The 11,380-nt window shown below is 50.4% G+C and overlaps 1 protein-coding gene across 1 annotated transcript; it reads right to left on the bottom strand.

The window, feature by feature from the left end:
- Positions 1 to 1,054: 1,054 nt before the first annotated feature.
- On the bottom strand, positions 1,055 to 10,711 carry LOC115415998 (zinc finger protein 865-like). The gene is made up of 3 exons (XM_030129696.1): positions 10,281 to 10,711; positions 9,871 to 9,967; positions 1,055 to 6,592 (listed from the first exon to the last, which is right to left on the bottom strand). The coding sequence occupies exon 3, from the start codon at positions 6,184 to 6,186 to the stop codon at positions 2,104 to 2,106; it is 4,083 nt and encodes a 1,360-aa protein (XP_029985556.1). The 5' UTR covers positions 6,187 to 6,592; positions 9,871 to 9,967; positions 10,281 to 10,711; the 3' UTR covers positions 1,055 to 2,103.
- Positions 10,712 to 11,380: the final 669 nt, after the last annotated feature.

Here is an 11,380-nt window from a genome sequence, read left to right on the forward strand (position 1 = left end):
ACTTCATCTTTTACTGAATTCACTCAAACTGACAGTGACTTAAATATCAACTGTAACAATTTCTGAAATAAAAGAAACAAGTGACTTAATAATAATAATAATAACACACATCTGATGGTATTAGATATAAACTGACACTATACATATATATACATGTCTTAATAAATGAACATTAATTTTAAATGTATCTGATGTGATTCTGTCTTTATAGTTTAGATCAATGACCTGATTGAGGATAATTAATGATGTCTATGATTATTATTATCGTTGTTCTCTAAATAATGATGTGTAGAATAGAACAGAACAGCTGTCTGTGATGCATTTGAGTGCTGTTTGTGATGTGTTTGAGTGCTGGTTCTCTGATGACACTACTGTGGTGGTATTGAATGACTTGAACTGGGCGTCTGTTCAGGGACAGTGGGACAAACGGATTCCCCCATTGTGTGGGTGGATGTTCAGTCCTGTTTTGACCTATCCTCCTCAAATGCATCTTCATTGTGTTGGCTCCATCTAGTGGTGGTGTGTTCAAGTGCACACACTCACTTTAGTGGTGGTGTGTTCAAGCACACAAACGTCCACCTTTAACCCTTAAAGACCCAAACGTCGACCTTCAGCACCTTTAACACTTTCAACACCTTTAACACTTTCAACACCTTTAACACTTTCAACCCCTTTAACACTTTCAACACCTTTAACACTTAACACCTTCATCACCTTTAACACTTTCAACCCCTTTAACACTTTAGACACCTTTAACACTTTCAACACCTTTAACACTTTCAACACCTTCAACACATTTAACACCAGCACACTCCTGTGGTTCCCATGCACATGCACCATGTGACCAGTGGTGGCGCTCTTCTAGTGCGTGTGTGTGTTATTTTGTGTTTTGGACAAACTCACCTGATCAAAAAACGGTGACATTTAGGACTTTGTTCCATTTGGAGTCTGGTTTCAACATTTACCGACGGTACCTGAATGCACCGCTTTCAACACATTTCCATCCATTAACAGGAACGTTTAATTTACACATGAATATTCAGGTCAAATCAACTCATTTCAGTTTTTTTTTTTTTTATTTGAGGGTTTTCAACAACTCACTTTTAGGCAAAGAAAAAGGATAGTACTTTAGTAATAATAATAATAATAATATTACATGTTTTAGTTCGACAGAAAACAGAAAAAACACGTGGACAGGACCTAAGGGATAAACTATGTGTACACACGTCGGTTACAAAACTGTGGCGTCAAAGGTAAAGGTAGAGGAGGCCAATAGCACATCGATTACATTTAGTCATCCCGCTGTTTTACAAACATCGTCCCCGACTTGTTCCCTCCCGCCCAAACAAGACCAACAATGACAAAAAAAAAAAGATACTTGGAGTAAAAAACAGCAAATCATCCATATATAATAAAATAGAGGAGCAGTTGAACAGCACACTGCGGTTCTGTCCGTTAGCGTCCAAAACACGTTAGTGTCCAGAGCACGTTAGCGTCTGGAACACGTCAACAGTTAGAGTCGTGCTTTCTTATAAAATGACTGTAGTAGTGTACGTTCAAAACAAGGTCACCCCCCCCCCACCCCACCTCCGTTCCAGCCAATGACAGGCCGACACATCAGCCCTTCGCTGCAGTGATGTCGTCTACGAGGCCTGTGGGCGGAGACACCGACGGAACGACAGGAGGAAGGAGGGAAAAAACAAGAACACAGACCAAGACTGAAGACTGTGAAAAAATAAAGTGGTACTAAAGGTACCGAAGCTCTATGTGAGGAACCGACCCCCGTTAGGAACCGATCCCTGTTCACCACCGAATACTGCTGAAGGGACACCAGACCAGACCCGCCTGGTTCTGACAGATGCTACTGGATTCTGTGGAGGTCTAGAGGGAAGGTTTGGACCGGTTCTGATTACAGGTCAGTTAGAGTCCAGGTTACCGAGTCAGTGACCACCGCTGTGGGGGGTGGTGGTGATCTGACAGTAGGTACACTAAAACCTCCCCTTCTCCCACCTCATCCTTGGTTAAAAACTTGCGAGCTGTCACTTGCTCTTGGATTATTTACCAAAAATAAACATCAAACCCATCTAGTCTAAAAAAGTGTTTTTACTGACTGAACTCAGTCAGGACCGTGGACCTCTCCGGCTGGACCAGATGTGGGACGGACAGCTGGACCGGAGAATGGTCGCTATCCGAGTGGTCAGATTTGATCTTCATCAGTCCCCAGGCCATGGCCCCGCTGACCGTGGACGTTCCCCGACACGAGACCTTATGGCGGGAAAGGAGGCGGGCGTTCCAGAAGCGGTGTCTGCATTTGTGGCACTGGAACGCTGCCGCCTTCAGGTGCTGGCCCCGGTGTTTCAAGGCTTTGTGTAAGGAGCTGGTGCGTCTGCCACACACCTGGCAGCGCAGTCGGGCGTAGCGGCCTGAGTTTCTGGGCGGGTGCCTGATGGCATGATGGACCAGGAGGAAGCCCTGCTTTGAGTAGGTGGCGCTGGGACAGATGGGACACGGGAAGCGCTTGATGGGGATGTCCAAGGAGGTGAGACCACTGACTCTGACAGCGCCGCCGCTCCAGGACTTCACCTTCATCACGCAGCCCTTTTTCCTCAGCTGGGCGAGGAGCTTTTTCCTGTTGATCTGAGCCTGGAGTTTGCCCCTCTTCCTCCTCAGGATCATCAGCTTCTTGCGGGTGTCTTTACTGAGTGGGACCCCCACCAGCTTCCCGTCCCTCATGATACTGTGGATCACAACTCGTTTTTTCTTCCGGTGTTTTCTCGTTTGTCCATGCCGCTTTTGGCAGTTTTTGGCGCGGTAGTGAAAAGGGTGCTGCAGTTGTGGTTGTTGTTGCTGCTGCTGCTGTTGTTGTTGTTGTTGTTGTTGTGGAGTGGAGGCCCCTTGTTGCATATGAGATGACCCGGTGTAGTTGGACCCTGATCCAGAGTCATAGAAGAGGGGTGAGTATCCAGAGGATTGGGACTGGTTGACCCGCTGACCGTTGCGATCGATGCCGTGCTGGGATAGCTTGTGCCGCACTAAGCTGTTGGAGTAGGCGAAGGCTTTACCGCACACTTCACAACGAAAAGATTTCTCTAGCCCGACGCCACCACCGTGGACAGTTTGTTGATGCGCTGTCAGGTGGAAATAGTGTCGGAAGGATTTCCAGCACACTGTGCAGGTATAAAGCCTCTGAGAAGGGGTGCCATGGGTGGGGGATTTCTCTCCTTGGGAGCAAGATGAAAAGTAGTCAGAGTTTCCAGAGTTGGTGACTTGACTGATGGCGGCGGCGGCGCCTTTTACTCTCCGCCCCTGGTTGTCAATCTCCCCTTTTCTGTGCAGCTTCCCGTGCCTCACCAGACTCTGTGCGTAAGCAAACAGCTTTCCACACAGGTTGCACTTGTAGTTCTTCTGACCAGAGTGCACAGTCAGATGTTTGGTGAGGTGGAAAGGCTCACGGAACATCTTTCCACAGACGTCACAACCGTGAGGCTTCTCCCCGGTGTGGACCCGGTTGTGGCGACGCAGGGTCTCGGCTCTTCTGAAGCGTTTGCCACAGATCTGACACCCGTAGGGCCTCTCTGAACCGTCACCTGGAGGCGCAGGGCTCCTCCTCCTCCTGACGATGGTGTTGGGGTCCCTCTTCTCTCTGGGCTTCCTCGGCCTCCTCTGCTTGGCGTGGGGCTGGCTCGGGTGGGTCAAAGGTATCGTGGAACCGTTGAGGCTGGAAGTGGAAGACGGCCCACCCATGTTACCGAAACCGAGCCCCCCCAGCAGTCCCCCGATGATATCCCTTCTCTCTCCTTCCCTGCCCTCTGTGGTTATATCACAAGAGGCAGCGGCTGCAGCGGCAATCGCTGACATGGCACTGCTGGTGACCTCATCCTCTGAATCATCCAATAGGGAGGAGAGAGGGAGGTGTGGTTGTGGCTGCTGCGTTGGTTGTTGTTGGTGGTGATGATGTTGCTGATTCTGGGGGTGGGGGTGAAGGGTGGGGGCTAAGGGGGCTTTACGTAGAGTTTGGTTGGACATTTCACTTCCTAACGCCCCGTCTGAGAACAGAGACGATGATGAAGATCGTCTGTAGTCCTCTACGCCGCTGTTGTACGATGACTGGTTCTGGTAACGGTTTCTGGAGTAATCTGTGGCATACTTGTTGTTGGCCATTCCTGCGCCATCACTTGAGATTCCGACTCTGCCTCCGGTTCCTCCCATTTTACTGCCACTTGCCGTGGACGTTCCACTACCCCCTGTGCTTGTCCTGTTTTTCGAGGTCCGTGGAGGTTTTCCGCAGGCACCTGAAGCAGCGTGGTTCAGAAGGGAGGTGCTCTCACGGAAACAACGACCACAAGCGGGACACCGAAAAGGCTTCTCATCGTGGATTTTCTCGTGCCTCGTAAGTGACTCTCGGCGATTGAAAGACTTCTGGCAGATGCTGCAGACGAAGGGCCGGTTTTCAGAGTGAGTGACGCTATGCTGAATGAGGTGACCCCTTTTCTTAAATCTCTTTCCACACTCCCCACAGCAGAAGATCCTCTCTGGGCTGGGCGAGTTACAGTCGGACTTTCTGCTTTGGCTCTCGGGCGTCAAACCGTGGCTGCGGAGATGCCTTCGCAAGCTGGAGAGGTGGGTGAAGGTTTTACCACACTCACCACAGTGGTAAAGGGGTTCTGGTTCGGGCTGGCCGGAGGAGGTGTTACTGTGGCTTTCTTGAGGTTTGGACAGCTGTTGGTTACCATTGGCTACGAGAACAGGGGTGGAGTTAGAGGAGGGAGGGGCAGATGAAGTGGATGACACTGTGGAGGACGACTGTTGTGAGGATGATGAGAGGAGCGAGGAATGCTGCGGTTCACTTCCAATGCCGCTGATGCCGACCCCCCCGGACGCTCCCCCCACCAGGCCTGAGGAGGAGCTCTGACTGTGGCTGCTGGAGCTGCTGTTGTGGCAGGTGCTAACGGTGCTGCTGCTGTGGCTGCTACTGTCTGTTTTCCTCTGCGGCAGGTAGCCCGCCATCGCCTTCTTTCTCCTGCTTCCTCCACTTGAAACAGAAGTGGATGAGGTATCTCCGGACTTTGTGGCATCCTCCTTGGAGAGGGAGAGGTGGAGGGGCAGTGGGAGTGGCAGCCCCGCCTCTTGCTGCATAAGTGACGCAATCTGGTTAGAGGAAAGGACCGGAATGCCTTGGAAGTCAAAGCCGGTAAGCGGAGCGGGCTGGGGGGCAGGGTGGAGAGGGTGCGGGTGGTGAGTGTGACTGTGTGGATGCGATAAGGCATGGGGGGTCAGCTGCTGCTGCTGCTGCTGAGGCTGTGGGGCCGTGTGGCTGTGTGAGGAGTGGAGGGCAGGGGGTGGAGCAAGCGCCGAGTTGGAATCCGTGGCCCCTTGGCCTAGTCCCAGGCCCAGGTGGTTGTGCGTGCCCTGCTGGACCAGGAACTGCTCCAGGCTGCTGTTGGTGGGGACTCCAGAGAGGAAGTACTGGTTGGCAGCCAGCATGCAGCTGAACTGCTGGTGGAGGCTGCGAGGGTCAGACTGGCCCACCAGGGGGACAGCGGTGCTGCCGGAGTGGTTGTTGGAAGCCGAGACAGATGTGGAAGGAGACGGCGATGACGAAGAGTGGCCAGGGGAGGGCTGGGGGACAGACAGGCCAGGGTGCAGCGGGGGAGGCGGGGGAGCAGGGGTGACCACGCCCCCGATGACTCCTGCGCTTCCTCCGCTGCCGCTGCCCCCGAAGTCGAAACGTCCCATGCCGGAGTGGAGCTGCTCCTGAGCCAGTGCTGCCTCGGCAGGGTGAAAAGGCCGCAGGAACTGGGGGTACCCAGATGACGAGCTCCCGCTGCTACTGCTGGTGCCGCTGCTCATCTTACTGGACTTCCTGGAGCTGTGGGAGGACGACGACGACTGGCTCTGATGGGAGATGGAAGGGGGAGGGGCGCTCATTTTGGCGAATAAAGATGAGGAATCCGCAAAGGCATTACTGCGAGAGCTTTGGAGGGATCCGAGGCCCAGGCCAGACAGAAGGCTCCCAGACGAGTCGGCGGCGGGCTGGTGCTGCTGCTGAAGCTGCTGCTGGTGCTGCAGCTGCACCTGCTGCTGGTGGCTCAGCTGCCGTTCTAGTCCCAGACCTTTGAACTGATGGGCTTGGTGGCCACTTAGCATCTCTAGAATGTCCATGGGGTACTTACTGAACTGGAACATCTCCCACTAACGCTCTGGCAGTGTCCTGGGGCCACCACTTCTCTGTGTACTAAGCGTGCGCTGTAGTGGTCACCCCTTATCAAACTAATGAGGTTTGATCTGCACAAGTGATCCTGCTGCGGGTTCAACTCCAAACCGGCCGCTCGAATCAAGGAAAAGCTTAATTTCCTCATATAAATGTATCATTAATTCTTGTATTTAGTGTCAGAGGCTTCAAGTGCATGTGTGGTCTGTTCTACAGCGGCTCATAAACAGACAGTATTCAGTCTGTAGTGTTTCTGCGAAGTGTTCCATAACCATCAGCTGCTTATTTCTGTCAGATCAGATCAGCAGTCCCATCCACTGGAGTGTCTTCTTTTAGTGCTTCGTCGTCCGTCTGTCCGTTCATGGAGTTCTGCCAGGAAGCCTGATGAAAAAAAAAAAAAGAGAAAAAAAGAAGAGTGTAAGGAGATTCTGTGACTGCATAAACAAAACTGGGTTCAGGAAAAACCTGGTCCTTTTTGGTTCTATAGGTCCAATTTAAGTTCTATAGGTCCAGTTTAGGTTCTATAGGTCCAGTTTAAGTTCTATAGGTTCTGTTTAGGTTCTATAGGGCCTGTTTAGACTCTATAGGTTCTGTTTAGGTTCTATAGGGCCTGTTTAGACTCTATAGGTTCTGTTTAGGTTCTATAGGTTCTGTTTAGGTTCTATAGGTCCTGTTTAGTTCTATAGGTTCTGTTTATGTTCTATAGGTCCAGTTTGGACTCTATAGGTTCTGTTTATGTTCTATAGATTCTGTTTAAATTATATAGGTCCAGTTCAGGTTCTATAGGTCCAGTTTACACTCTATAGGTTCTGTTTAGGTTCTATAGGTTCAGTTTAGGTTCTCTAGGTTCTGTTTAGGTTCTATAGGTTCTGTTTAGGTTTTATAGGTTCTGTTTAGGTTCTATAGATCTTGATCAAATTATATAGGTTCTCTAGGTTCTGTTTAGGTTCTCTAGGTTCTGTTTAGGTTCTCTAGGTTCTTTTTAGGTTCTATAGGTCCAGTTTAGGTTCTCTAGGTTCTGTTTAGGTTCTATAGATCCTGTTTAGAGACTCTAGGTCTAGTTTAGGTTCTATAGGTTCTGTTTAGGTTCTATAGGTCCAGTTTAGGTTCTGTAGGTTCTGTTTAGGTTCTATAGATCCTGTTTAGAGACTCTAGGTCTAGTTTAGGTTCTGTTTAGGTTCTATAGGTTCTGTTTAGGTTCTATAGGTCCTGTTTAGGTTCTAAAAGTCCTGTTTAGAGACTATAGGTCTAGTTTATCAATCAATCAATCAATCTTTATTTATAAAGCGCTTTTCATGCACAGATGCAACACAAAGTGCTTTACAGAATTAAAAACAATTACACAATAAAAACAGAATAACAATTACAAAGAAAACCCCTCCCTCCCACCCTCCATACTAGACACGCACACACACACACACACACACACACGCACACGCACACACACACACACACATGCCCACACACTTATACACTTACACACAGTGTAACACAGTTTAGGTTCTGTTTAGGTTCTATAGGTTCTGTTTAGGTTCTATAGGTCCTGCTTAGGTTCTAAAAGTCCTGTTTAGAGACTATAGGTCTAGTTTAGGTTCTGTTTAGGTTCTATAGATCTGGGAAATGGCTTGGTGCTTTGCTGCTTCACACTCAGTTCCCACTCAGATCAGCTGTTTTATGCCGGGGCATCATGGCCGACTGACTCCATTCGGTTTCAATTCACAAGGTTCTGAACCGATTAATCTATTTGACTCAATATCAATTTGATTCAGTATTAATTGATTGGTATCACTAAATTAATCTGAATCAAAGTACAATTTTGAGCTGTACTCTGATTACTTGACTATCACAGCCAAGCAACACATCAATACTAACACCTGTGCATGTGAGGGGTCAAAGGTCACATACACACCTGTGCATGTGAGGGTTCAAAGGTCACAGACTAACACCTGTGCATGTGAAGGGTCAAAGGTCACATACACACCTGTGCATGTGAGGGTTCAAAGGTCACAGACTAACACCTGTGCATGTGAGGGGTCAAAGGTCACATACACACCTGTGCATGTGAGGGTTCAAAGGTCACAGACTAACACCTGTGCATGTGAAGGGTCAAAGGTCACATACACACCTGTGCATGTGAGGGTTCAAAGGTCACAGACTAACACCTGTGCATGTGAAGGGTCAAAGGTCACATACACACCTGTGCATGTGAGGGTTCAAAGGTCACAGACTAACACCTGTGCATGTGAGGGGTCAAAGGTCACAGACTAACACCTGTGCATGTGAGGGGTCAAAGGTCACATACACACCTGTGCATGTGAGGGTTCAAAGGTCACAGACTAACACCTGTGCATGTGAGGGGTCAAAGGTCACATACACACCTGTGCATGTGAGGGGTCAAAGGTCACAGACTAACACCTGTGCATGTGAGGGGTCAAAGGTCACATACACACCTGTGCATGTGAGGGGTCAAAGGTCACAGGCTAACACCTGTGCATGTGAGGGGTCAAAGGTCACATACACACCTGTGCATGTGAGGGTTCAAAGGTCACAGACTAACACCTGTGCCTGTGAGGGGTCAAAGGTCACAGACTAACACCTGTGCATGTGAGGGGTCAAAGGTCACAGACTAACACCTGTGCATGTGAGGGGTCAAAGGTCACAGGCTAACACCTGTGCATGTGAGGGTTCAAAGATCACAGACTAGGGTTCAAAGGTCACAGACTAACACCTGTGCATGTGAGGGGTCAAAGGTCACAGACTAACACCTGTGCATGTAAATACAACAGAACCTTTCAATACACCAGAACCTGTTGGATCTGAACACGGATCCAGGTCCAGTCTCAGTCCTAGTCCTGCTGGATCCATTGTGTGATCCTGTTCCAGAGGTTAGCGGACTGGGTAGGAATCTGTGGTCCTGCCCTGAAATGGTCCCAGTCCTCCCTTCCGGACAGGAAGTACTTCATTATAATCAGAAACTGTGTGTCTGACCAAATGGTGGTGACCTGTGGGTCCCCCCAGGGGTCCATCCTGGAACCCCTCTGGTTCAATCTTTACATGTTAGGGAATCAAGGGGTAGGACTTGGGGGGGTTGGACTGGAATGCGGGGGGGGGGGACTGGATAAGCAGTCCCTTCTTTCCTTTCAGGCAAAACAGTCGTTCCATTTTTAATTTCCATTACTTTTTATTTTTGTTTTGTTTTTCCTCTGTTTTGTCTCATGTTTGTGTCTGAAATAAACTGAAACAAACCAACCAACCAACCTGTGGCACGATCAGCATATGCACAGCTGGAAACTGTACACACACACACACACACACACACACTCACTGATACCAGTATTAGACTGTCTAATAGCTGACCTGGGTCAATGGGACCAGGTTCAGTACCAGATCCAAGGTTTTATTAGAACACCTGGTTCGGTCTGACACCTGTTCTGTTCATGTTTAGGTGAATTTGATGCACATTTGGGTAAACCTTAGACCTGACGGTCGTTTTCAGGCTTCTGCAGAGCTGGAGGATAGGCTGATCATTTGAAGCAGGTGTGCTGAAGAGGGAAACATCTAAAACATGCAGGGTAGTGGCTCTCTAGGACCAGGGTTGCTGACCCCTGCCTTAGACCCTGGTCCACCAGGTCCTACCCCTGTGTGAGTCTACTTCTCACCGGCTGATCCGGGGCTCTGGAGCTCCGTGACGGTCCGCAGCTGGCGGTTCAACAGTCCGCTGTCTCCGCCGACTTCCGGTGCCTTCAGGTGGACGATCTAAAAGAGATGCACCGGGTGGAGGACCGGGCAAGTCGGACAGGTTATCACCGGGCACTGTTAGCATCCTCAGCGGCTAACAGCTGACACACACACACACACACACACACACACACACACACACACACACACACACGTATTCAAGTACCGCCGGTCCAGACCGGAGCCGTTACGGTGCCGGAAACCGGGGTACGGAGCTCCAGATACAGGACCGCTCCGTTAGCCGTGCTAGCCGCTTAGCGGAGCCGTTAGCAGTTAGCCTGACAGCTAGCCTAGCCTAGCTAACCCGTCCAGGCTTTGTTTTGGTCCTTACCTCGAAACGTTCGTCGTCCGGGACCGAATATCGCCTAAAACCCGGGCGGGGGGGGGCAGCGGGCTCCGGGGGGCGAGAGTGGAGGGTGTGCGGGGTCCCTGCTGCGTGTGTGCGGGTCCGTGTTCTTCATCCGTGGACAAACACCGTGGAAGGCCCGGCTGTCCACGGGCTGCCCGGGCCCCAAGCCTCCATTGTCTGGATCCGGATCCGGAGTCCCGGTGCCCCTCCGCCGCCCGCTCCGCCCCGCCGCCGCCGAACCGCTGTCCGTGGTGTTCGGTGTGGTTTGCGGTGCGGGTGTCCGTGCTCGGGTCGGTGTGTTTGCCGCTGGCCCCTCGGTAGTGCTCGGTGCTCGGCTGCTGCCGCCGCTGGCCCTCACTCGGTGTTTCCGGTCGGACTGGTTCCGGGTACAGCCGGGCACGGGTCGTCGCGTCCGGCCGCACCGCGCCGCCCCGCGACCCCGCACCGCAACGGGCCGCGCGTCTGCACGACACTGACCCGAACCGAAACCCGAACCGGAACGAGGCTGAACACAAATAAGCCGGATCTGTGCGCGCCCCCCCCCCCCCCCAGTTTTCAGGGAATTAGATGAGGTTGTGTGTGTGTGTATATTTATTTATTGTGTGTGTGTGTGTGTGTGTATATATATATATATATATTTATTTATTTATTTATTGTGTGTTTGTGTTTTTTCCTGTTTGTTGGACTTCTTATTCCATTTTTTTAAACATCCACTTGTTCTCTTTTCATTGTTTAGTTTCTATTGTTTTTGTGTTGTTTTACAGTTTTATTTACAGTTTTTTCATCGTCCACTTGTTCTTTTCATTCTGAACTCAAACACCTGTTTCACTTCATTTCCATTGTTTATATTTGATCAGAATCCTTGTGTTTTATGTCCAGATTCAGACCATAAACACTAGTTTGACAACAGGAGGTAGGAGAGGAGGTGGCCAGAGGGGGGGCATGAGACTGGAGGTCAGTGGTGGATCTGGACCATCTTCCCTGGTGAGCTCACAGGACCAGCCCTCAGAGCTGAGCCGGTCCTTTGGTCCTCCTGCGCTCACGCTGCCCTCCTAGTGGAGTCCACTGTTCCCTGGGAAGAT

The sequence above is a fragment of the Sphaeramia orbicularis genome, unplaced genomic scaffold (assembly GCF_902148855.1).
Source record: "Sphaeramia orbicularis unplaced genomic scaffold, fSphaOr1.1, whole genome shotgun sequence".
In the NCBI taxonomy this organism is placed as follows: domain Eukaryota; kingdom Metazoa; phylum Chordata; class Actinopteri; order Kurtiformes; family Apogonidae; genus Sphaeramia; species Sphaeramia orbicularis.

Bases quoted from the DNA above. Each gene is read 5' to 3' on its own strand.
- LOC115415998 (XM_030129696.1), bottom strand. From the start codon at position 6,186: ATGTTCCAGTTCAGTAAGTACCCCATGGACATTCTAGAGATGCTAAGT.